Below are 26,424 nucleotides of genomic sequence, written 5' to 3'. Positions count from 1 at the left end.
GACTCCTTTAATGTACTGTATGGCTGGCGATATTCTCCACTTTTCTTTTTGTCAAGAAATCCAATTAAAAAGAACAAAACCAACAATAACTTGACCCTGCTAACATTGGGACTGAGTGCCACACACAAGGTAGGTGTGTGTGTGTGTGTGTGTGTGTGTGTGTGTGTGTGTGTGTGTGTGTGTGCATGCGTGCAAGCATGTGTGTGTGTATGTGAGTCCTAGCATGATGGATGACCTTCACACTTTGTGTAGTGTGTCTGTTAGGAGACTCCTCTAATACAGCTACACTGACACTGAAACAACAAAAAAGCCAAGAAATACACAGTGTTTAATCCAGCATGACCTCCTAAATATTCAAGAGGATTTAATGAACGTAATGTTTGTCACCTCATGGGAATTTCCTTCAGTCAAGATGACACTACAATAAACAGTGAAATACTGAATGTTCTGTCTTTTAGGTAGCAGGGACGTAGCACAAAATCCTGGGCCCTGTAGAAAGACATTCTCTATGGGCCCCTCCCCACATCCACAGCTATTCATTCTAGAATCTTTTTGGGCCCTCCTCTTATGAGGGCCCAGGGTACTCAGTCACATTCCCATACGGTGTTTGTCAACACTCCAACCGGTCATATTAGGAGGCAATTTGATTCATTTGGCATGCAGTCGACACAGTCATAATTTAATGCAAACTCAACTCCTGGCATTTCTCCTGGTGTTTTTCCACACTTTGGATGAAGGACATAACGGGAGAAACAGGCGAACCACTTTAATAATTGGGATGCATGTTTTACAGTATGTCTTGGTCAGGACTGTCACTACATGTCACTACATGTTTGATTTAAAGTGTGTGTCTTGAAGGTCATAGATGCGTTTGTGACCACTATGCGGGAGGAGAGGACCGGCTGTTACTCTATGTCTGTTTTTCGGACAGCTAGTCACAGAGACAGCATCAGCAGCCTGTGACCTGAGGCATGACTAAGCACTATTTTACACTTACCTAAGGGCAAAGCTGCAGAGGTCTGCACATGCACTATTTACTTCCTGCTCTGCCCCCTCTGTCCTCTACCCCTCTCCGTCTTGTTCACTTTATTTCCCTACGAGTAGTCCTCCGCTGCTGCGCTGCATCCATCTCAGTCATGTTTTATACAGCGATCCCCGTGGTCCTCCACGCAGTGCTCAAGGGATCCAGGATCCAGTGAGCACACCCAACCCAATGTGTCAGCTTCCCCAAGTAACAACGTGATTTATACTGTTGTTTCCGTACTGTAGGGACTTTGGTGATAGTCTACAGACATCAATCTGATTTGAAATTAGTTTTATGCCATCATGTTTTCTTCCGGATTCCAGGCTCTTCATCCCATCAGAAACATGGCTTCTACCATGGAAACATTATCAAAACAAAAGGAAGTCAAGTCAGACGTGCTGAGCCCTCCATCAGCCACAGTCCACGAGAATGTGTCTGCTGCTTGTGTTGAACATGTATAATCTATATAAGCCAGGGATGGTTGTGTGTCAAAAATAGTGTGTTATAATACAGATTTTATTAGAAAAAAAAGAACCTAACAGCAGCACTAAATCCCAAAATCAATTGTGCTATAAATGTCCTCACCGTTGATATTTTCAGACGCCTCTGTTTATTTATCCTATCTACTTTTTTACACAGTAACACCGTCTAAGTATGGCTCGGAGCACCATCACTCCCTTCGCTACACCCTTCATCTTTCCTTCTCATCCAATATGTGCAGTGTATTTTAGGCCGGTGGCTTCATTTCTTACCCAGTAGTCTATATAAATTCCCGCTGGATGTTCCTCTTTTCCATCGGATATCCGTCCCCTTCCTCTTCCTTTGTGTTGGCGTTCTAAACTCCGGTGGATTTCTGAGGACTATGGTTAACTGCTCCTCAGATCTCTGCAGGGTAAATCCAGACAGCTAGCTAGACTATCTGTCCAATCGGAGTTTTCTGTTGCACGACTAAAACAACTTTTGAATATACCCATATTCCACCAAAACGAAGTTCCTTCCCGAGGCTATTTTGCAGAGGCACCGTGGCTCCGTCCAGTGCTTAGCGCCGCGATTGTGATTGGTTTAAAGAAATGCCGATAAACCAGGGCACGTTTTTTCTCCCATCCCTGAATGCTGTGTGGACTAGCCAGACCTTCCTCCGCAGCGCTGTGGAGGAAGGTCTGGCAATGCGAAACTTCTACAGCAGAAAAACGTCTCTCCATTCGCTACACCCTTCATCTTTCCTTCTCATCCATTATGTTCTTACCCGGTGACAGTCTCCTCCAGACAGCACTTCCTGGATGAAGACCGCGGGGCCGTCGGGCCGGTTGGAGCCCCCTCCTATGGTGATGCCCAGACCGCTGGATCGCGGCACTGAAATGAGCTGAATCACTCCTTCCCCTGGGTGACTGAGAACACACAGACACAGAAACACATCAGCCTCTGAAGGAAAGAAAAGGCCTCTATGGCATTACTGTCATACTTCTGCACAGTCACAGGCAGAGTGAAAGTAATAAATCATTCAATATTATTATTATTATCACTGATATATCTGTATTGGTGTATATGTTGACTTCTAAGTAGGAAGAGATTGCAGTATAGATACTGTATACCAAATATATGTTCGACATCATTTGTCAACTGTCTCTATTACATTCCACGGGACACTGCTTAATACATATATTGGACAAAATTCTTCAAAAATGTTTATGTAAGAAATGAATTTCAGCTGAAATATTGTTATCAGTTTTCTCTTCTTTTTTTTTTTACTCTCAGCTTAAACAATCCAGTATTGCTCGGGATCTAGATCATGGGTCAGGGTTGTACACCAGATGGCTGAAGCTGAAAAATACGGCTGAGTTCTAATTTTCGAGTCCAGTGTTGTAGTATTCGAGATCGGTCTTAAGACCACTTTTTGAAAGGTTGGGTCTCGTCTCGGGAATCGATGGCATGTTGAGGACTCTGGATTTTATTTCAAGACCGCAACTACAGGGATTTCGCTAAATTGCCTGTGCATTGTCTGATTTATGCCTATGTGTTAAACACTTGCAAATGCAACCAATAACTTGATATATATTTAATTTGAAATCGGTTACTAGCGCGCAGTAACCAATTCTGGGGTATCAACCGCGATCAGCTTCGTGGGAAATTAAGAACTCTCTGCATTGGTGGTGGATATCATCGATAAACTTGCATCATTAGGTTTTGCTTTTTTAATAACAAATCCCATTTATATAACAATAAATTTCCATTTAATTCTCTGATTACCTGACGCACATGCACGCACCGTGGGGGGGATGGAGGCGTCATTCAAGAGGCGCTGTGATTGGTGGATAGGATATGGAGTAGGGGACTGACACATAACCAATCACATTATGACAGACGCTCCACTTAGCACCAATTGCAATGTTTAATTTTAAATGAATGTACTGGCAGTCTGGCACACGTGGGTGCTCAGTGGGTGCTCAGTATTTTCCCACGGTATCGGCGCCTATGCTCCCAACAAAGTCAATGCAGGAGACAGGAGAAGAATTTCTGGCTGTCTAACACAAATCTGGTCTTGGTCTTGACTCAGTCTCGTCCTGTCTTGGTCTTGTCTCGGTCTCAACCCCTTAAAGTCTTGGTCTTGGTCTCTTACACTCTGGTCTTGGTGATGACTTGGTCTCGGTTTAGGTGGTCTCGACTACAACAATGCCAGAATCATCACAATACAAAAAGCTTTTTGCACTCTGAGTGCAAAGAACAGCAAACTGACAATGTTTTGGAGAGTGACCAATTTGAATTTGGAATTATTTGGATTTGAAATTAAGATGTAAGACATATACAGAAGTAAAATATCCAATTGGCAATATTGAAAGTTTATCAGCACATAAATAGAACTTTTATTTTAAATTATAATAAATAGTCATTAACTTTATTTTTACTATTATTGTAATTATACCACTGTCCATCATACGAACTGCTGTAATTATTAAGAATCATATTTCTCCATATCAGTATATCTGTATCAGTGTCTCTGTGTCCCAACTGGCAGCATCATATGGCCACCCACCAATAGTCCGGTTCTGTCCGAGGTTTCTGCCTCTTTAAAGTTCTTTCCTTCTGGGTCTTGTATTTTAATTGAATTGAATAAATGAAGTGCTAGTTTAGACAGGCTGATGTTTCTGCTGACCTTAGCTTTCATGGCTGCTGTTCTGACTGATATGCTTTAGGGTTAGTATTTGCTTGCCAAAACTTCCCAACTCAGTCTCCAAAGGAGAGGAGAGCAGCGGGTTGGCTGACGGGAATCCTGTACAGATGAATCTCACCTGAGGGAGCGCAGCATGGGCCCACCGTTGTTGTACATGTTCTGAGAGCCCGCTGGGCTCAACAGCAAAGGACTCTGGGAGCGAGACGAGGAACCAGATGATGTACTTTCCAGGTAGCGGCCTCCTTTGGAATGGCAAGAAAGAAAAAAAATAGAGAGAGTGTCATTTAACCTGTGCTTTGCTAAGAGGTGTAAAATCAACATGTCAACATGGTTTAAGAGATGGCTTTAGATACATATTTAAATAATTACTTATACTGGATAAGTTATTATTTAGATGAAGGCTAGTAAGCAAAAATGATGTTCTCTTGATATGTGTTCTATAAGGAAATAAGGGAAGGGAATAAAAATGTTATAAAATTCAGAAATACTGTAGTACTGTAGTCTTCAACAATTTGCTGCTGGCACTGAGGCTCTCCACTGAAAAAACTGTTTGTTCCTGTTAAACCTTTCTTAAGCCTGAGTGACTCTAAGCACTGAATAATACCCAATATGCTGACCAAACCAACTGTGCGGTAAACCTCTGCTTCTCTCCTGTCCTCAGATTCAATCTTCAATCTTGTGCACCAAGATGTTTTACACTCCCATCATTTGCACGGTGATTTTTTTCAAGGCTGAAGATTTTAGCATTTTGTAGCGCTTCTTTTGGTGGAGGAGCTGAGCCAAGGACAAGGGCCATTTCACTTCATACATGCTGCGTGTGATTAGGGTTGGGTACCAAAACCCGGTGCCAACGACCGGTGAAAATGCAGATTTCGGTGCCACTCAAATGCCTGCGCTGCTCCCTGGTGCTCCGAAACGAATGATACAGGCAACAAAAGCATCGCTGCACGTTACGCTAGTTAACATTACACTTGGCAGCAGGTAACGTTGGCCTACCGTTAGCTAGTAACTGGATTAAACACGGTTAAAGAAGTTAGGAAACAACACAGACAGGACTTAATGGTGCCTTCTTTTACTACTCATGAGCTCACGGTGCATTCAAGTGCACCTCAAGAAACTCAAGCTGTTGTTTTTGTGACACTTCTGCCATTTAGGCGTTCGTCTTTGTGTTGTTTTACAAGTGGTGAAATAAGTTATTAATTACATTTTCAATAAATCCTTTAAATTTGACCATATGGACCATATGACATATGGAAAAACCCAAACAATGACCAACTCTATGTGTGATTTTCCAGTACATTTTCAGAGGTGGTAGCAGGTCTGTTTTGCAAGTCACTAGTCAAGACCAACAATGCCTAGGCCAAGAAGTCTCGAGCTTAGAGTCAAGACAAGACCAACAAGAACCAAGTATGGGACTCAAGTCCAAGTCATTGGGTCGATACCTCTGGTATACTTTGAACTAGTCCTTTATAACACTTCATCTTTAGGAACGTTAAGCTGCAATCCGACATGCTGTCAGCTTTGAACTACACAATCGATGGTAGCGTTGGCCTTTCTTCAGCTGCCAGTCCACTCCATCTCGGCCCACAGCTTTCTGACGATGGCGGATTAGAGGTGGGTAACTCAAACTTTCCCAAACCTACAATCAGACACTCAAACCTACTTTAAGATTGGACAGCTGTGCAGAGGTGAGAAAGGAGCCAGGGTTTTATATGTCTCCCTTAACTCTCTTTTGCCACAACCATTTCTGTCACTTTTTACGTCCCCTCCAGGGCAGACTGCCTGAAAAGTGTGCCGTTATCTCTACGTTTAAACGATTATTGCCTCTTCCCCATCTCTACGACGACCGACTCTTCTCCCCACCTTCCAGCATGGCTGTTAGCAACCACTAGAAACCCTTTTGATTTCCAACAGGGTCAGACAACACGTCGTACAAACTAATTCTTCTGAAGCATAACCCGGCCTTTACAGTACATAATCTCACCTTGTCATTTTTGAGCGTATATAGAGCCAACCACAGTAACTCTGCCAGTTTCAGTGTTTTACCATACTGTAAAAATAACAGATTTCATCTTTATATCAACATGATAAATCCATGTACCCTCATTTTGGAGCTGATGTATATATGGAGTCAGATCACTCTGAATATTAATGATTGCGCACGGAAGGATTCACAAATGCACAGTGACATTTTATTTTTGTTTAACCATCCTAGTATTAGGAGCAGGGGACAGCTATATACAGTACAGGCCAAAAGTTTGGACACACCTTCTCATTCAATGAGTTTCCTTTTTATTTTCATGAATATTTACATTGTAGATTCTCACTGAAGGCATCAAAACTATGAATGAACACATATGGAATTATGTACTTAACAAAAAAGTGTGAAATAACTGAAAACCTGTCTTATATTTTAGATTCTTCAAAGTAGCCACCCTTTGCTTTTATTAATAAGGGAAAAAAATCCACTAATTAACCCTGACAAGGCACACCTGTGAAGTTAAAACCATTTCAGGTGACTAACTCATGAAGCTCATTGAGAGAACACCAAGGGTTTGCAGAGTTATCAAAAAAAGCAAATGTTGGCTACTTTGAAGAATCTAAAATATAAGACATGTTTTCAGTTATTTCACACTTTTTTGTTAAGTACATAATTCCATATGTGTTCATTCATAGTTGTGATGCCTTCAGTGAGAATCTACAATGTAAATAGTCATGAAAATAAAGAAAAAGCATTGAATGAGAATGTGTGTCCAAACCTTTGGCCTGTACTGTACACATAGCATTTGGGGAGCAACTTGGGGTTCAGTGTCTTGCTCAGGGACACTTTGACATGTAGCCTGGGACTGAACTGTATAAAATAAGTTTGTAGGGACAAAGAAGAAGAATCCGTGCCAGGGTTGAGGGAAGTCCGGGTGGGCGATTCTCATTTACATATTGACCAGATTGTCCGTATTTAATGCTTTATTTGTTTGTATCTGTCTAGTCCATGACAATGTCCTGTATAAATGTGCCGAAATTGTGTTCAACGTTTTATGTTGCTGCAGAACAGGAACCTGCTGGAAACCAGTTTTTAAACTGAGCCAGGCCCGTTTATTGTAACTTAATTGTCGCTTTTAAATTTTCCTGTATAATAAATTAAATGAAATGTAATGAATTTTTTTTTTATGCGCACAAAAATAGTTGCAAATCCTTCGGTGTGCAGTCATTAATACTGAGATGGATCCGACCCCACAGAAGCACCGTGATGCATCAACACCATCCCCTGCACAGAGCACACAAGACTGCTCATGTGCTGAAGCCGTGTTTTAACAAATCTGTACCAGCTGGCTGCCTTCCTCCCCACTGAAACAGATGTTGGCAATTGTGTAATGGACAACTGCACTTGTCATAAGCCATTTTTAAAGGCAGACTTGCCCCATCTACCCTACAGGCTTAGTACTCTGTCAAATATAGAAAGGTTCTGTTTTTGTTTTACATTGAACTGTATGATGATGCCATTTAGGCATTGTTTGGCATAAAAGACACGTTGTACAGGAGTCCGGAAATTGTATTTCACATAGATACATTTTCAAGTGCAGGAGGTATGCCCACATTGGATTACAGTTACTGCTTGAGGAAAAAAAATAGAGAATGTGTAGTGTATCATACAAGGGGACTAAGTAGGGATTTGCCTACCTTGCTGTATGGGAGAGTTGCGCGTTGATCCTGTGCTACCATTAGATCCATACTTCTCCAGCAACTCAGCAAATTCTTTCCTAGTCAGGGAAACCACAAGAGAAACATTACTGGGATAAGAGTTTAGGATTTAACATAATATACATGCATTAGTGGTTATACTAAGATATACAACATTCATTAGATCATTACAGTGCTTACATTTCTAATAGTGGCAGCTATTAAGCAGCAAAGTATTTATATATAAAATAATATGTTAATATTTACATGAGTTTAAGCATAAATTAAACTGACATACGTAGGTATGATGCTAGACAGCCGAAATTCATAGACACGGTTCATTTGGATCTTTGGAACAGACCATATTGTGACAGATACTCTGAATCTGTTAAAAGTTTTCAAAAATGTTATTACAGGACAAGGAAAGGGTAAAGATGAATGAATAAACTGAATGCACACTAAAATGCACACCCTGTTTTTTGCACAATACCTACAATATCCATATCTGCATGTCACGTAGAAGGCACAGCAGTCTTTTTTATCATCATGGTTTTGGGCAGGCCATTAAAGCAATGAAAATAAATGATTGTAACTTTGAGTGTTCATTCTTTTCTCTGCGCAATACCTTGTCTCAAAACAACAATAAGATGATTTGAATATGCCGTTTCTAAGCAGATTACGATAAACCATTACACTGGCTCCGTGGTAAATAAGGACACAAATTGTTCTTGGTCAGCACAAATGTGATTAGACAACCTCAGGATGCAACTCTTTCATAACAGCAGCAGCAGATGATTAGTCGATTCGTTTCACACTGAAATGACGGGACATCATCTGAGGAGGGGGGGGAGCCGTGACACTGTGTCGGAGAAAGATCAACGACATAAAACGCCACCGGCAAGCCTCGGTACTTGATAACCACAGCGTTAAGAAAGGGATAGAAATCCCCACAGACAGCACCAAAAGTGAAGGGATTTACTAAAAAGATGATGGAGTTCATCACGTTCAGTCGTTTCAGATTTAGATTTAGGAAATTACGCTCTCGCTTTGCGCTTACTGCACTAGATAACAACAACTACAGTAGGGCTCTAACGATCTGCGATATGAAACCAAAGCTGTAAGTAGGCAGAATTGCGACACACCCCTTCCAACTCCCAGAGTTATCCACCTCACAAGATCACATTGCGAGTTGTGTTTTAAGCTCCTCTTTTTATCTACTTGTGGAGAGCTACGTGACACCTGAAACTATATCGATGAGGACCGGCGAGTTAAACCGGCCGTCCAGGCGAGAGTATACCAGGCAGACACGCAGCTGACAACCTGCAGGTGGAAGCGGTGGAGACAGGCTCGGACATACACGCCACGGGGGCCGCTGTGGACTGGTGTCAGTCCCGCAAGCGGTTTAAGGAAAGTGGCTGTGTGTGTCCGACAATGCACATAACATCAACACCGGTACAAGCCTACAGCTGACCGCCGACACAGAGTACGGAAAGTGTGTCAGAGCCTCCCGGACACGGTGAACTGAGACTCCGTTTCCTGCTTGTCGGTCAACAGTTAATGATCGGTTAACATTTAATTTCATCGTGCTTTCTTTTGGAAGGCTGGCTGCCAAAAAAATCACCACTTACTAGCTAATTAATTGGCCTGAGTAACAAAACTAGCTATAAGTAAACAGAAGGTAGGGGCTGGTGGCTGGTGGCTGGTGTCTGCGCCAGTGTTTATGCGTTTGTGTGTCAGCCCGTCCCTGCATTTGGCGACTGGCGAGTGCAAATTTCGGACGCTGCACAGTACTGTGAAACAGTAGCCATTTAATTTACTTTGTAAATGTAAGAAAACTTGACAGAAGAAGAATTTTCAAAAGGTTTTTGATTCAACACACCGCACGACTCTACAGTTTTTGAGAGAATTGGGAGAATTTCTACAACATAACGTGATCAGATTTCCTTTTAATTATTTTTAAAGGATCTCACAGCTTGCAAGCTAGAAGCTAGTGCTAAGCTAGTTTTGACTTGTTTTTAAAAGAAGTAGAGGAAATCTATAGGGGGGGACACAGACAGAGCCAGACAGGCATAATCCCCCCCCTCTTGCCTCCACTCTCCTCCTGTAGTTAAAGCACAGAGCACAGATTAACACACAGGGCTGATCTCGTCAGGAGCACATCTCTAGGTTAAGCTCTCTCAACCAGGGCTGCACAATATAACCAGGTTTTTTATCGTCATCGCGGCTGGCGCAATAAACGCATCGCAAAAAGGCTGCGGCATATCGCAAAATACACTCCGGGATTTCTTTGTGTTAGTTGAAAGGAAATATGAGCAGAAAACTGCACTTTATCATTCTTTTTTAGTGGTTCCTTTTAAATTCAATTCAATTTGTTCAATAAAAGATTGCGAGAAATGATTTCCTTTCATTTGTCTTAAATTCAACAAGCACTTATTACAACTAGCATTTATCCTGAGTAATATTGTTATTGCCATATTCAACAACGTTCTACATATTGATGCCATGATCCGGCCAATAAGTCCTCAGTGTGCTGCTGGTGTTTGTGTCCCAGAGCCATTTCCACCTTTAACTTCTCATTTCTGGCACGCGTCCTCTCTAACAGCTGAGCCAAGTCCTGCCTGTGTCAGTCTCGTCACGGAGGATTACACTTAGAGGCAGAAAATACCACGCGCTTTCGGAAATATCAGAGTTGACACGTTCGTGTGCAACAAACGGTCCTGCTCCTTTAAATATGCAAATCCACTACTACCTTTAGTCAACTTACAACTGAGGATCATGTTGTCTGAAGTGGATTGGAGGGAAATGAGGCCCTGTGATGCTGACAGCTGGCACTGACCTTGTTTTTACCAAAACTGGTTGCGCTCAGATTAGAAAGCTGGTTGAACACTAATACTACCGGCCTCTGCCATCAGCAACATCAGTGTCGCCATGTCAATACTGCTGTTCATGTTATATATATATATATATATATATATATATATAGTATACACATTTTTGAGTGGATACTAGGGCTGTCCTCGACTAAAGAAATTCTTAGTCGACTAACACTTATACGATTTTGTCGACTAATCGATTAGTTGATTTAATTGACAGAGCTGTGCGCTTTGAGAGGTGGTTAAGACTAGAAAAGCACAATATAAATGTAGTTAATTAACCATCTGTAAAACTGAGTTTCCCCACAATTAATCCTGCAAAAGCACCACTTTAAATCTTGTGTTTACCATAAATGTGCTCAGAAGTTTCTTGGAAATAAGTAATTAAGCATGAATAAGCATAAAAAATGACTAATCGACTAAAGAAATCTTAGTTGACTAAGTCCAAAACGACCGATTAGTCGACTAATCGACTAAGAGGTGGCAGCCCTAGTGGATACATTTGCCTTGTTATTTATTTGTTATGTGAACAATTTATAATTAATCAGAAAACTGGCTTGATAATAGCCTGTGTGGTAGAAGGTGAGTAAAGCCTCCGGTGCATTTGGACCAAAGACTGATTGAGTAAGTTTACATGCACACAAAGGCAACATTTACATTGCTACATTTTGGTTGAAAAAGGAATATCTTCTGCTACGTTTCCCCCTCTCATTCCCCCTCCTCTGGTGTTTCCACCTCTCATTCCCCCTGCTCTGGTGTTTCCCCATCTCATTCCCTAACATTACCATGGCAACCACCAGCAGTGGGCGGAGTCGCCACGCTGCCTCCTGTTTATGCCCAGTATACCAGAATGTTGATGAGATATGAGGTTTGGACAGAGATTAGTTCTTCTACTGGATATAAAAACACTTCGTGCACAGAGATCACTTTTGGCTCAAAACTCAGCTTAAAAAACAAAATGTAGCAATGTAGATGTATCCTAATATTCCACTATTATTCTGAATATAACAATATTCCGAATTGGATACAGGTCATGTAAACTGCATATTCCATTTTTCCAAATTTAGCATTTTCCGATTAAGACATGTGGGTTATGCCGGCGTTACTCAGGTTTTAGAAGCATTCTTTGGACATGTATACAGCGCATTCTGAATATGCGTCCCAATCAGGGTTTTTACCACAGTTTGCAACAGTTTACGGGCTGTTTACAGCTTACGGTCAGCCCTGTGTGTTGCTATGGTTGTTGTACACAAACCCACCCAGCTGACAGTTCAAGTGAGTCCGGCTGCGGTAGAGATGCATGCTCGAAAGAAAAGAAATACAGCTACTTCTAAACTTTATTACAATTTATTCGGAATATTATGTGCATGTAAATGTCACTAATCAATTGTTGCCTTTTAGTTCTGCTCTGTTTGTGGTTCACACTGACTTCTTACAAATGAACCAAGAGGAGTAAACATGGAGTCATGTGGACTGGCAGGTACACTCGTTCATTGGACAGCTTTGGTGAGGTCATCCTGCATCATCAGCGCTACATGGACCCACAGGAGATGATTCAGGTGATATGACAGAACGTTACTAAACCTGATGTGGTTATTCACAGAGATCTCCTAACGAGTATACTATGTGCTTACTTTGCTTCCTCGTCTCTGGCTATGAGAAGGCGCATTAGATTGGTTGCAGAGGCGGCTCTCAGGATGTCCACAGCTCTGTGAAACCAAAACACATTCACATTCTTGTTACAACGTCACCTCAGTCAGCCATGTGGTTAAAGCAATGACTCTTAACTGGACTACCTTTCACTTGTGACTCCCACTAGACTGTCGCCGTTCACCTCCAGGATCTGGTCCCCTGGCATCAGGTTTCCTGTCACAGGGTGGAGAAAGTTCTTTAGTACAGACTGTAGGTATTGTTGTTGGATTTCCAGCTTACAAACTCATGCTATGTAAGATGTAGCCTATATCGACAACGTTCTTCCTTTGTGTTGGTGTTCTAACCTCCGGTGGATTTCTGAGGACTATGGTTAACTGCTCCTCAGATCTCTGCAGGGTAAATCCAGACAGCTAGCTAGAGTATCTGTCCAATCGGAGTTTTCTGTTGCACGACTAAAACAACTTTTGAACGTACACACGTTCCACCAAAACAAGTTCCTTCCCGAAGCTATTTAGCAGAGGCACCGTGGCTCTGGTTTAAAGAAACACCAATATTCCAGAACACGTTTTTCTCCCATCCCGGAATGCTATGTGGACTAGCTAGACCTTCCTCCACAGTGCTGTGGAGGAGGGCCATGTGTAGTCATTGAGAATGAACAGAAAATATCATCTGTTATTGAGCAGTGGTGATGTGTACAGATGGTGCTCTGCTGTTCTAACTGCAGTCCAAATGCCCTGCAACTTTACTTTGAATGAAAAAAATCTCACAAACAAAAGCTGTCAAGATGGATTAACACCCCCAGATATGTGCCCTATATCCATCATTTATGGCATAGAGAAAGTAGGCCATTCCAATGTTGTGCTGTGTTTTATTAATGTTTATTACACATGCGAGAAGCTCCAAAAATACTCCTTCTGTCACTCCAGGGGTTAGAAGTCAGACACAATGTCTACCGTGTCTAACGCATTGGCTACACTGCACGCGTAGCATATGCGTATGTGCCGCGGAATGTATCTTTTAACTAGCTACATCTGCAGCAGGATTGTGTGAGTCAAAGGCGAGACGCTGAGCTTTTTCTTTGGGATAGTTCTTGTTTTATCAGTTTCTTGGAGCCGGCACAGAGCTGGGAAAACGTCTACTGTCAGCTGTTATCAGAAGATGCAGAGGAGGGGAACAAGAAATAAAAACCGAAACTGCCAATACACTCACTGACTGTCATTAAGTTGTTTCCTGTATATGGGTAGTTTAATTTAAAAGAAATGTGGAAACTTTATGATCCATTTCTGTGTGAAATGGGCGCACACACCTAAAAAGAATAGAAATAGAAGATGGTCGTAGTTTTACGCTTGTAGAGCAGATCTCCGCGGAGCAAACGCAGCGCTACACGCTGCTCTTGTGTCCGTGTAGATTATAGTGGGAGCGTAGTGTTGGAACATCCGCTCCACGTACGTTACAGGTGCAATGTAGCCAGCCCGTAACATTCACTTCAATTCTATTCTTTATAATTTCATCTAAGCTGTTCTACATGAAAAGACATACAGAGGGATGTTTACTAAAGATTTGCAGTGCTTTTATAGGTGTTAAACAGTTTGTGGTTTCATGCAAAATAGGCATTCCTGTAAAATATGGGATACGGGAGGAGGGAATGGAAATGTCTAAAAATTAGCTGCTGCATCTGATTTCTTACTGCTGACCAAAAACACAAATTAAGAGATTTATTCAATATACAGTTACCTTATTAAAGATTTGGGCTCACCAGACAAAATAGCAGCAAAGCAACAACCTGTTCATTTTCACATGACTCTACCTTTCTGTTTCCTGCACCGGCCTCCTGCATATTTCTCCTGACTTTTCATGTTTTCCAACAGCTCCGGTCCAGTGGAATATGCTTAAAGCCACCAGTAGCTTTACATTACATGTCATTTAGCTGACGCTTTTATCCAAAGCGACTTACAGTTGCTATATATCGGAGGTTGCACGCCTCTGGAGCAACTAGGGGTTGCTGCTCAGTGTCTTGCTCAGAGACACATTGGTCGATGTATCGCTGTGGGAATCAAACCCAGATCTCCCACACCACCACTGCGCCATCACCACCTGCCTAAGTGTTAGCATATTTTTAATCAAATCTAAACAGAAATAACTTAATTAAAGAAGTTTAAAAAATGTTTTACCAAAACTTTCCCCCCAGTGATTTTTCAGAAGTAATTCAATCACTTGACACAAGAGGCTAATTTCTCCAATACTTCCTCACATATGGCCTGCTTCTTGCAACAAGCTTAGTAAATATGCCCTGAGGAGAGTAGGAAATTGCTAAAGGTTCCAAGAAACATCAACAATGACACACTCCATGCCTGATTCTTCACTCTAAATGAAGCTGGTCACCATTTAAGAAAATATGCTCAGGTCTTAAATTTGAACTTCACTGATGTGAGAAACACCTCATCTCTGTATGAAAATATCTGGCAAAATCTGGCAACTCTAGCCAGAGGAGCCGGTTTCCATCTAAGCAAACAACATCCTATTATGACTAGGGCTGCACAATATATTTATATATACAAATCTTTTTTTTTTTTAATCGTCATCGCAATATCAATTGGCGAAATAAACACATGGCGAAAGGCTGCGACATATCACGATAGACCCAAAACAGATGTTTTTGTGTTAGTTGAAAGAAAATATCAGTAGAAAACAGCACTTAACAATCTGACATCTGTCATTCTTCTGTCTTCTTCTGTCACTATATTACCTTTGTTTCAGGGACGTATTAGAATTTTGGGTTTGTTTACATGAAGCTGGGCGCAACCGCCTCCGTTACACAAATATCCGGCGCGTCTACTGACGCAACCATGTTTTCAGTGACCGAAATCTCGTTCTGTCTCTCAAAACATAACGTTATATGATCTTCTAGTCTCGAAAGCAGTATCGATAAGCTCGGACCTTATTGAATTTCAGGTTTTGAGAAATTTGGAACCCGGGTCCTTAATAAAACCGGGTCTCGAGATCTGTCCCTAATAATAGCCGGGAGTTTGAGGATTACATGGGGTCTTTGTTATTTATGGAGGATGGGTGGTTGTGGAGGGAGATAATATAATAGGACACAGCACCCTGTCAGAGCTACAGCATTTTACTGCCTCTGCGTATTTTTTGCACTTCTTTGCCTTCTTTGGAGAATAGTTACCATCGAAGTAATAAAAGTACGCCTGGGACATGATGAGAAGAACACGTCCCGTCGGAGGATCCAGGACTTACCATCACTTGATGCAAGGCCACCTGGTAAAATCCGTTTGACGTAGACTCCAAACTCCTCTCCAGTTAGCTCCTTCACTCCGCCAATCACTTTAATCCCTGCAGGGAGGAGAAAGACAATCACTTTTTAAGTTTGTCAATTTTCGTCGTTCTGTAGATATCAATGCCAGTGACTAGAGAGACTAACAATTTTCTTCCTGCTTAATTGTGTTCAGGATTTCAAGATTTTATTTCATGACATTTCTGCCTGCTCTGGACCTCACAGCGGCAAATACAATAGTCAACTCTAATAATTCTGTATATAATCCAGGTGTCTTTCCACTAATCTCCCACTATAGAGTTTTATACTGTGACAGTATGTAAGTCACCACTACATTACTATAGTCCATAGCACTACTTCAGGTTGCACAGGAAAAAGTGCATACATTCCAAATGGAACAAATGCTAATTACAGTACATAAATGAATAATAATAACTTGGTACAGATGGGATTTGAAATATTGTGATCTCAAGGGCGGGAGGGAGGGGGGCGCATATGTCGGCAGCTGCCATTGGATTGGCATATTGCTGACAGAAGAGTAATAGGAGGGTCACATAAGTAAACCTTGTAGTCGCTGATTTCAAAGAGCACAACTGTTTTCATTCACTGCAGGCCTGGCAATTTCAAGAAGTAGATTTCTATAAACTGTATTCAAACATTGAGCCATTTATACACTCTAAGAAATAAATCCGTAAAAACAGCTTTTATATAACCGAACTTGTTTTTTTTAAGGAGGTTTTTAAGTGTTTTATTCACACACGGCGTTGCGTTTTAACCCAAACCTAACCATAACTGGTCAAATGACACTTACTAAAAGAAGCGTTATGTCATAAATGTTTGTAACCCATTCATGACAGTGTCATGTCAGTCTTATGTAGATACCTTCAAGTAAAGTGGAACCCATCCATCTAGTGGGGGGGCTTTCACACCTACCGTTTTTGGCCCAGACTTTTGGACTTTTCAGTTTGATCCGAATTAAAATTACAGGTGTGAAACCTCCCCCGTACCACGGTCCAGACCAAACAGCTGAAATTTGTTCTGACCATAAGAGGTAGTCAGATTTTTTTGATGGATTATTTTTTTGGGCATCTTAGGCCTTTTATTTTATTTATTTATATATATGTATATATATACATATATATTCTGATTTTTTCACAAATCGCACCATGGGCCTATCCATTCTACTAACACGCATTCCATCACTGTTAATGAAGTGAATACATTGAACGGACTCAAGCCTAGCTGGTAAAGTCTGCCTTATTGGCCTATTTGATCAGGGCTCCTTCAGTGTGAGACTGTTAGAGACAAAATGGTGAAGCTAATTGGGTCTGCAGCGAAGTAGTGCATGTTAATTATCGCCTGTTGGAAAAAAATGGGGTTATAAAGTTCCCTCTCTCAGTCCTCCCTCCCTTCTTACTGTTCTCGGAGGAAAACGGTCTCTTGTTCTTTTGTTCAGCTTCAAAGTACTCTCCTCCCCCGCCTATCATCAGATAAGAAAAACATCATACTAATGCCTACGCAGCTGGAGCAAATAGAAAAAGGCATGCCTTTGTCCCTCCTGTTCAGCTTCACATTTTGTTTTCCAAATTATGATTTCCTGCTCAGCATGCACCAAGGGCATGTTTGCTTCCCAAGGATTGAATGTTCCAACACTTTTAAGACCTTCAAGGCGATGAAAAAGGCACAGTTGAATCTAAAAATGGGTTCCAATACCCCAGATGATACAGGAACATAAAAATAATAACATGTTTATTCAAACCACACAGTCATTTCTGGACATCAGGAAAGTGAAAAGTGCCTCCTTAAAGCCCACTCTTTAAAGAAAAACGAGCTGTGATGGAGTTGACGTTCACTGTGAACACACTGAGAAGGTACAGCTTTCAGCTGCATTAAAGAGATTAGCATGTGCTGTCCTCAGTGTAGGACAGTCCCCTGTGGAGGCGTCAAGCGTACAGTAAGGGGGTCTTTACACTTTGTGTATTGGATGACTATAAGCTGCTTTGCTTCTTGCCTGACACACACACACACACACACACACCTTGCACCTCTCTCCTCACATGCTATGCCTTTGACTATGCCTTTAGTACATCATATCAACAACCCATCCACTATTAATCACAATGTTAATTTTTATGAATCTGTAGGTAAGCTGGTCGCTGGACCCTGAGCCCACGGACGGAGCTAGCATGTTGTTTCAAACAAGCGTGTTAACACGAGCATGAATACTGCTATCCCGTTTATGATCATATTCGGGATATGATGTTTACACACAGAGGAATCGTGTTATTCATATCTCCGTACAGGCTCGCTGACAGCTGTCTGCTCTGAGCGCAACTCTCTTTCTCTCTCTCTCTCTCTCTTACAAAACACTTCAGTAAAATATGCTCATGATCTGGTCATTATGATATGATAAAAGTACGCTAGGAGCACACTCTCATACACATTAAATATTATAAGAACAGCTGATTTCTGGCACTTCAGTGGGCAGGCAGTTTCTTGTGCGTACTATGAAATAGAATCCTGGCGCCACTGCATCATATTAAATCTTTATCTCCATCTCCAAGAGTTCATGTGGTTGATGCAGATGTAACATCCAGCTCTGCTGCAAGGGTAAGGTTAAAAAAAAACATATCATGATTACTGACATTAAGCATGGCCAGATGGCCCGTGGCCACAAAAAGTTACTCTGTGGTCACCAGATATGCCCTGTATGTGACCACCCAAGCTCAATATGAGGTCGAGGCATGAAGGGAAAGAAAAAGACTGTGAATGCAGAAGATGTGAGAGAATAGTTTTACAAAGAATGTGAGTTTTCAATTCAAATAAATCTTTACATTTTTCATTCTGTTAATGTCTTTTCATTAAATTACGTGTCACAGTTAAGGAGGGCTATTAAGTTGAATTAAATGGCTTTTACTGGATTGTTTTTACAAGTTTACATTTTTTTTTTTTTTTATTCGATTTGAATCTGAGGGCCTGGTGGCCCATGGGGCCAGTGCTGAAAAATATTTGCCCTGCATATGTAATGAGCTAAAAACATTTTGGTGTGCATTTCCTCCTTTAGTGCTGCTTTAATGCTCCTAAGAAAACTGTGATATGTCAAATGGTGTGTAATTCTCGTTAAGGGTGCTTTGTCTTCTAGTTAAGTCATTCTAAGTTACTACTGATATTTCCAAAATGTTCAGTATTGCACTCTGATCCACCGTACAGAGGCTCATTATGATGATGTGTTTGAGTTAATTTGACTTTCCTTACGCATTTAAGTATAGTATATGGGGGCACAATGCCAACTTGGCATCTGTATACAATACAAACTCCATTCAAATTGCTTAGTACTGCAGATCAACTGCACATTATGATGCCACATACAGTGTATGAATTACATAATGCAGTAAAGCTGCAGGAGGTAGCCTTTCAAAAACAAATGCCAGAATTTAAAGTACAGCGAGACCTCCTCCTGCAGCTATCCCTCTCCCCTCTCTGTCCAGCCCCTCCCATCAAACGAGCAAGGGCTTCATACAGTAACATTTAAGTTAGTGAGGGGCAAAATTGTTCTTTTTAGTGTAATGAATCAGTTCACTAAAAAGATTAATACAAAAAAATGGTATACTGATTGGTTCAGTGCTTGACTGGAGCTCTGACTCTAGTTAGGGCTGGGCAATATTTTTGACCAAATACATCAATGTCCATATTGTGGCTATATTGTAGAGTTGACTATTGGTGCTTTCACAATATAGTAACAAAATGATAGTTTTGATAAATAATCACCAGTAATGTGGATACAACAACTAAGTGGGTAAAGGCAAATAATAGAACAGCTAGAACAGTAATTGTAAATATGCATATGGACTACATATCGGCAGTAAGTCGGACTCGTTTCAGGTGAGGGTTGGCCTCCGCCAGGGCTGCGCTTTGTCACCAATCCTGTTTGTAATATTTATGGACAGGATATCGAGGCGTAGTCGGGGTGGGAAGGGGTTGCAGTTTGGTGGGCTGGGGATCTCATCGCTGCTCTTTGCAGATGATGTGGTCCTGATGGCATCATCGTCCTGTGACCTTCAGCACTCACTGTGTCGGTTCGCAACCGAGTGTGAAGCGGTTGGGATGAGGATCAGCACCTCTAAATCTGAGGCCATGGTTCTCAGCAGGAAACCGATGGAATGCCTTCTCCAGGTAGGGAATTAGTCCTTACCCCAAGTGAAGGAGTTCAAGTACCTTGGGGTTTTGTTCGCGAGTGAGGGGACAATGGAGCGGGAGATTGGTCGGAGAATCGGCGCAGCGGGTGCGGTATTACATTCAATCTATCGCACCGTTGTGACGAAAAGAGAGCTGAGCCAGAAGGCAAAGCTCTCGATCTAACGGTCAGTTTTCGTCCCTACCCTCACCTATGGTCATGAAGGCTGGGTCATGACCGAAAGAACGAGATCCAGGGTACAAGCGGCCGAAATGGGTTTCCTCAGGAGGGTGGCTGGCGTCTCCCTTAGAGATAGGGTGAGAAGCTCAGTCATCCGTGAGGAGCTCGGAGTAGAGCCGCTGCTCCTTTGCGTCGAAAGGAGCCAGTTGAGGTGGTTCGGGCATCTGGTAAGGATGCCCCCTGGGCGCCTCCCTAGGGAGGTGTTCCAGGCACGTCCAGCTGGGAGGAGGCCTCGGGGAAGACCCAGGACTAGGTGGAGGGATTATATCTCCAACCTGGCCTGGGAACGCCGGGATCCCCAGTCGGAGCTGGTTAATGTTGCTCGGGAAAGGGAAGTTTGGGGTCCCCTGCTGGAGCTGCTCCCCCCGCGACCCGACACCGGATAAGCGGACGAAGATGGATGGATGGATGGATGGATGGATGGATGGCATATGGACTACATTTCACCAACATGTAGTCAAACACCAGCGTGGCGGCGTAGAGGTGCAGTAAGGATAAAAACAAATGAAGCTCCCTGCAATCTTAACCCAGAGTTAAGTGGGTTAGGGCTTTGCCTCATGACCTACTTCCCGTCCCAGGCAAACACACTGATACTTAACAGGGATACCTAGTCTGCAGAGAAAATCCCTTGCAAAGTACAACTTTAATAGTGATGGACCAGAATATTATACTATTAAACTGCTGTGCAGTGTTTATCATTTCCGCTCTGTGTGAGTCTTTACTGTCTTTCTCTCCTGTCTTGTTTACCCGAGCGCAGGGCTAAACCGTAGACTGTATAATAATAATAATAATAATAATGGACGGAACTTCCGGGTCTGAAAGGTGAAGCCAATGAGAAAGTGCCTTAAAGTGCATTCTATCTCATTTCCAGCAGGGGGCAACTCCACTGGCTCCAAAAAGAAGTCTGTTTCTATATAGAAGTCTGAGAAAATTAGCCTACTTCTCACTTGATTTATTACCATAGTAAACATTTACATAATGACTTTATGGCCTCAAAAAAATAATATATACTGTATATCCTGAAAAAATATCAACATTTCCTCTAGCTACAACAACCTTATGTACTCCTGGCCTTCAGAATTAAAGCAGAACATTTTAAAGAATCAGGAAAGGATGAGGTCTGGCGTAGAGGGCTGCATTGGGATTGGATCCCGCCAGGTCCTGCAGGACCCAACGCAAATCTCGCGGGAGCGGGCGGTTTGAACTTTGCTGCGGGCGGGAACAGGCGGCTAAAAAATACACTGCGGGATCGGGATGTAGCCTAGTGACAGGATGGAGTCAATAAATGATGTGGAAAAGAACCTTGTCTTTACAACAGAAAAACAAAGCAAGGAGAGCAATATTATGGCCAAGTGATTCATGCAGCGCTGCCTGGAAGGTGCAATTGGGGGCAAAAAACACCATCGAGCAGTTTTTTGAGCCACTCACAGCCTACTCTCGTTGCTATTTGTTAATTAGGTCCTACATAAAGGCCTCTCCGTGAACCATCACCTTATCGTGGTGGAGAGGTTTGTGTGTCTCTGTGAACCTGAGGGCTGTGTTGTCTGGAGCTTTGTGCTCCTGGTAGGGTCTCCCAAGGCAAAGTGGTCTCAGGTGAGGGGCCAGACAAAGAATGGTTCAAAAACCACAATGAAAAAGCTAAGCAGAGATGGAGTGACCCTGCCCGGAGGAAGCCCGGGGCCCCCGTCTGGAGCCAGGCCCAGACGGGCGGGCTCGCCGGCGAAGCGCCTGGAGGCCGGGTTTGCCACGGAGCCCGCCGGGCACAGCCCGAACAAGCTACGTGGCAACTCCCCTCCATCCCATGGGCCCACCACCTGTGGGAGGAACCGTTGGGGTCGGGTGCGATGCCACATGGGTGGCAGTGAAGGTCAGGGGCCTCGACGGACCAGACCCGGGCGGCAGACGTTGGCTCTGGGGACGTGGAACGTCACCTCTCTGGGGGGAGGAGCCGGAACTGGTGCGGGAGGTGGAGCGCCACCGGTTAGATCTGGTGGGGCTTACCTCACGCACAGTCTTGGTTCTGGAACCATACTCCTGGATAGGGGTTGGACTCTTTTCTTCTCCGGAGTTGCCCAGGGTGTGAGGCGCCGGGCGGGTGTGGGGATACTCACAAGCCCCGGCTGAGCGCCCGCTGTGTTGGAGTTTACCCGGTGGATGAGAGGGTCGCCTCCCTCGCCTGCGGGTTGTGGGGGAAAACTCTGACTGTTGTTTGTGCATATGCACCAAACAGGAGTTCGGAGTATTCGGCCTTCTTGAGACCTTGACTGGAGTCCTGCATGGGGCTCCAGTGGGGGACTCCATTGTTCTGCTGGGGGACTTCAACGCATTAACGTGGGCAATGATGGAGACACCTGGAGAGGCGTGATTGGGAGGAACGGCCTCCCTGATCTAAACCAGAGTGGTTGTTTGTTGTTGGACTTCTGTGCTAGTCATGGATTGTCTATAACAAACACCATGTTCGAACATAGGGATGCTCATAAGTGTACCTGGTACCAGAGCACCCTAGGCCAAGGTCAATGATCGATTTTATAATCGTTTCATCTGATCTGAGGCCGTATGTTTTGGACACTGGGTGAAGAGAGGGGCAGAGCTGTCAACCGATCACCATCTGGTGGTGAGTTGGGTCAGAGGGTGGGGAAGACTCTGGACAGACCTGGTAAGCCCAAACGTGTAGTGCGGGTAAATTGGGAACGTCTGGAGGAGGCCCCTGTCCGACAGACTTTCAACTCACACCTCCGGGCGGAGCTTTTCGTGCATCCCTGTGGAGGCTGGGGGCATTGAACCCGAGTGGACAATGTTCAAAGTTTCCATTGCTGAAGCTGCGGCGAGGAGCTGTGGTCTTAGGGTCTTAGGTGCCTCAAGGGGCGGTAACCCACGAACACCGTGGTGGACACCGGTGGTCAGGGAAGCCGTCCGACTGAAGAAGGAGTCTTTCCGGGATATGTTATCCCGGAGGACTCGGAGGCAGTTGCAGGGCACCGAAGGGCCGAAGGGCTGCAGCCTCTGCCGTGAAAGAGGCAAAGCAGCGGGTGTGGGAGAAGTTTGGAGAAGACATGGAGAAGGACTTTCGGTCAGCACCAAAGTGCTTCTGGAAAACTGTTCGCCACCTCAGGAGGAGGGGAAGGGGGAACCATCCAAGCTGTGTACAGTAAGGATGGGACACTGTTGACCTCAACTGAGGAGGTAATAGGGCGGTGGAAGGAGCACTTTGAGGAACTCCTGAATCCGACTAATACGCCCTCTATGTTAGAGGCAGAGCTGGAGGATAATGGGGATTGTCGTCGATTTCCCAGGCGGAAGTCACTGATGTAGTCAAACAACTACACAGTGGCAAAGCCCGGGGATTGATGAGATCCGTCCAGAAATGCTCAAGGCTCTGGGTGTGGAGGGGCTGTCCTGGTTGACACGCCTTTTCAACATTGCGTGGAAGTCTGGGACGGTGCCAAAGGAGTGGCAGACTGGGGTGGTGGTTCCCCTTTTTAAAAAGGGGGACCAGAGGGTGTGTGCCAATTATAGGGGTATCACACTTCTCAGCCTCCCTGGTAAAGTCTACTCCAAGGTGCTGGAAAGGAGGGTTCGGCCGATAGTCGAACTTCGGGTTGAGAAGGAACAATGCGGATTCCGTCCTGGTCGTGGAACAACGGACCAGCTCTTCACTCTCGCAAGGATCCTGGAGGGAGCCTGGGAGTATGCCCAACCGGTCTACATGTGTTTTGTAGATTTGGAGAAGGCGTATGACCGGGTCCCCCGGGAGATACTGTGGGAGGTGCTGCGGGAGTATGGGGTGAGGGGGTCTCTACTCAGGGCCATCCAATCTCTGTATGACCAAAGTGAGAGCTGTGTCTGGGTTCTCGGTAGTAAGTCGGACTCGTTTCAGGTGAGGGTTGGCCTCCGCCAGGGCTGCGCTTTGTCACCAATCCTGTTTGTAATATTTATGGACAGGATATCGAGGTGTAGTCGGGGTGGGGAGGGGTTGCAGTTTGGTGGGCTGGGTATCTCATCGCTGCTCTTTGCAGATGATGTGGTCCTGATGGCATCATCGGCCTGCGACCTTCAGCACTCACTGGATCGGTTCGCAACCGAGTGTGAAGCGGTTGGGATGAGGATCAGCACCTCTAAATCTGAGGCCATGGTTCTCAGCAGGAAACCGATGGAATGCCTTCTCCAGGTAGGGAATGAGTCCTTACCCCAAGTGAAGGAGTTCAAGTACCTTGGGGTTGTGTTCGCGAGTGAGGGGACAATGGAGCGGGAGATTGGTCGGAGAATCGGGCGCAGCGGGTGCGGTATTGCATTCAATCTATCGCACCGCCAGGACGAAAAGAGAGCTGAGCCAGAAGGCAAAGCTCTCGATCTACCGGGTCAGTTTTCGTTCCTACCCTCACCTATGGTCATGAAGGCTGGGTCATGACCGAAAGAACGAGATCCAGGGTACAAGCGGCGAAATGGGTTTCTTCAGGAGGGTGGCTGGCGTCTCCCTTAGAGATAGGGTGAGAAGCTCAGTCATCCGTGAGGAGCTCGGAGAGAGCCGCTGCTCCTTCGCGTCGAAAGGAGCCAGTTGAGGTGGTTTGGGCATCTGGTAAGGATGCTCCCTGGGCGCCTCCCTAGGGAGGTGTTCCAGGCACGTCCAGCTGGGAGGAGGCCTCGGGGAAGACCCAGGACTAGGTGGAGGGATTATATCTCCAACCTGGCCTGGGAACGCCGATCCCCAGTCGGAGCTGGTTAATGTTGCTCGGGAAAGGGAAGTTTGGGGTCCCCTGCTGGAGCTGCTCCCCCCGCGACCTGACACCGGATAAGCGGACGAAGATGGATGGATAAAGAGGCGTGATGATGCCAGTGTTATTGAGCATAGACTTCCTAAGTTTGAATGTTTTTATTCTTATTTTTTCCAAAAAGAATACCTGTGACATCTGGCCATGGCTAATAATTTTAAACCTGCTGTTTTTCATGTGGTTTATCATATAGTATTTTTTGCAAAGCAGTCTATTTCTATGTGCCGTGTGACTGTGCAAAGTTCTTATTATTAACAGCCTATTAAATGACGTGTTTTCTCATGCAGGACAGGAGAAGACACAAAACGAATGCATCTCTAATATTGTACGGCCATAAATTCTCTGAGTTTTGCGGCTGCGGGCGGAAGTGGACATACACATTGCGGGAGCGGGCGGGAGTGTAACACACACGTGCAGGCGGTAATGGTCAGAAATTTGGCGGAAGCGGGATGAAGAAAACTGTCTCGTGCAGGGCTCTAGTCTGAGTTAAAGCTGCACTAGATCATATTTATGCATTAACAATGGATTACATGACTAATGGATCACATGACTATATGTAATGTGTGTCACTCATAGTAAGGAACTCACAGATGTTTAAGCCTTTCAGCTCATTCTTTTGTTTGTTTTTTAATCACATACAACTTTATTGTGTGGTTCAGTATACCTGCTCTCATCAACCTGCTTCCCAGCAGCAGCCATATTCATTGAAAAATCTCTGATAAAGCCATTATGTACATGTTCGGACACCATTCACAGCTATTGGCCATATCCGGGCACATCCGGTCTGACACAGTTTACGGTGTTTTCGCAGTGCTTTTCCTTAGCAATCACCCTCGAAGTGCAAATAGAATTAATTTATACACATCTAAGAATCTACGTGTGAATTGTCATTCATGTACGTGGACATTCACAGGTCTAATTAGTGCATGAAAGTGACTTTGATGAGAAGAAGCAGTTAAAATGCGTGGGCGATGCTCAGGTGGCGGTATAACTTTACATTTAAAGTGGAAATTAAGGAGCTTTTACAGCATCATTTGGAGTTGTTGAAGCACGTCTTTTACTGTGAAGAACGGAAGTAAGATCCTGGATGTGTTAACGGCATTGATGTGAATTTGGGCGACTTGTTAATACGGTAAATGCCCTAAAAAAAACAGCAGCGTCCAGTGACTTTTTACAGCAAGGAGGGGTCCGAGTATGGCCAAGGGTAGCGCACGGCTACTTCACCGGTGTTAGCTTCCTGTTGCTGCCTAAAGCAAATAGTTGCTAGAAGTTTTACTTCAGTTTGACACCACTGAAATAACTGAAAATATTACAAGATGATTTATATTCGTATTTGAACAGATAATTTGAAAGAACTTTAGCCAAAACGTGACCGAGTCGACCCAGTTCCGTTAACTGGTGAACATACTGAAAACTTTAGCAGCTAAAGAACATTATATTTCTCTCAGGAGTTGGTGGACACCAAACCAGAGCTAAAATGAGAGTAAACATTAGACTGACATTCATTGGGTGGACACAAACACAACTCCAATAAATGCTGATGTTGCTCTGTGTCTGT

The 26,424-nt window shown here is 43.9% G+C and overlaps 1 protein-coding gene across 1 annotated transcript in view; it reads right to left on the bottom strand.

Annotated features, from left to right (window-relative positions):
• si:dkeyp-72e1.9 (syntaxin-binding protein 4) overlaps positions 1–26,424 on the bottom strand; it is a 115,361-nt gene that overhangs the window by 34,500 nt on the left and 54,437 nt on the right. Inside the window, exons 3-8 of the mRNA XM_028600453.1 lie at positions 15,647–15,742; positions 12,541–12,610; positions 12,379–12,453; positions 7,872–7,951; positions 4,312–4,435; positions 2,271–2,412 (exon numbers count right to left, since the gene is read on the bottom strand). Of these exons, the coding sequence (XP_028456254.1) occupies positions 2,271–2,412; positions 4,312–4,435; positions 7,872–7,951; positions 12,379–12,453; positions 12,541–12,610; positions 15,647–15,742 (587 nt within the window). The remainder of the gene's footprint in view (positions 1–2,270; positions 2,413–4,311; positions 4,436–7,871; positions 7,952–12,378; positions 12,454–12,540; positions 12,611–15,646; positions 15,743–26,424) is intronic.

The sequence above is a fragment of the Perca flavescens genome, chromosome 15 (assembly GCF_004354835.1).
Source record: "Perca flavescens isolate YP-PL-M2 chromosome 15, PFLA_1.0, whole genome shotgun sequence".
In the NCBI taxonomy this organism is placed as follows: Eukaryota; Metazoa; Chordata; class Actinopteri; order Perciformes; family Percidae; genus Perca; species Perca flavescens.
Note: the sequence above shows the minus strand (reverse complement) of the source record. Positions and strands in the feature narration are given on the sequence as shown.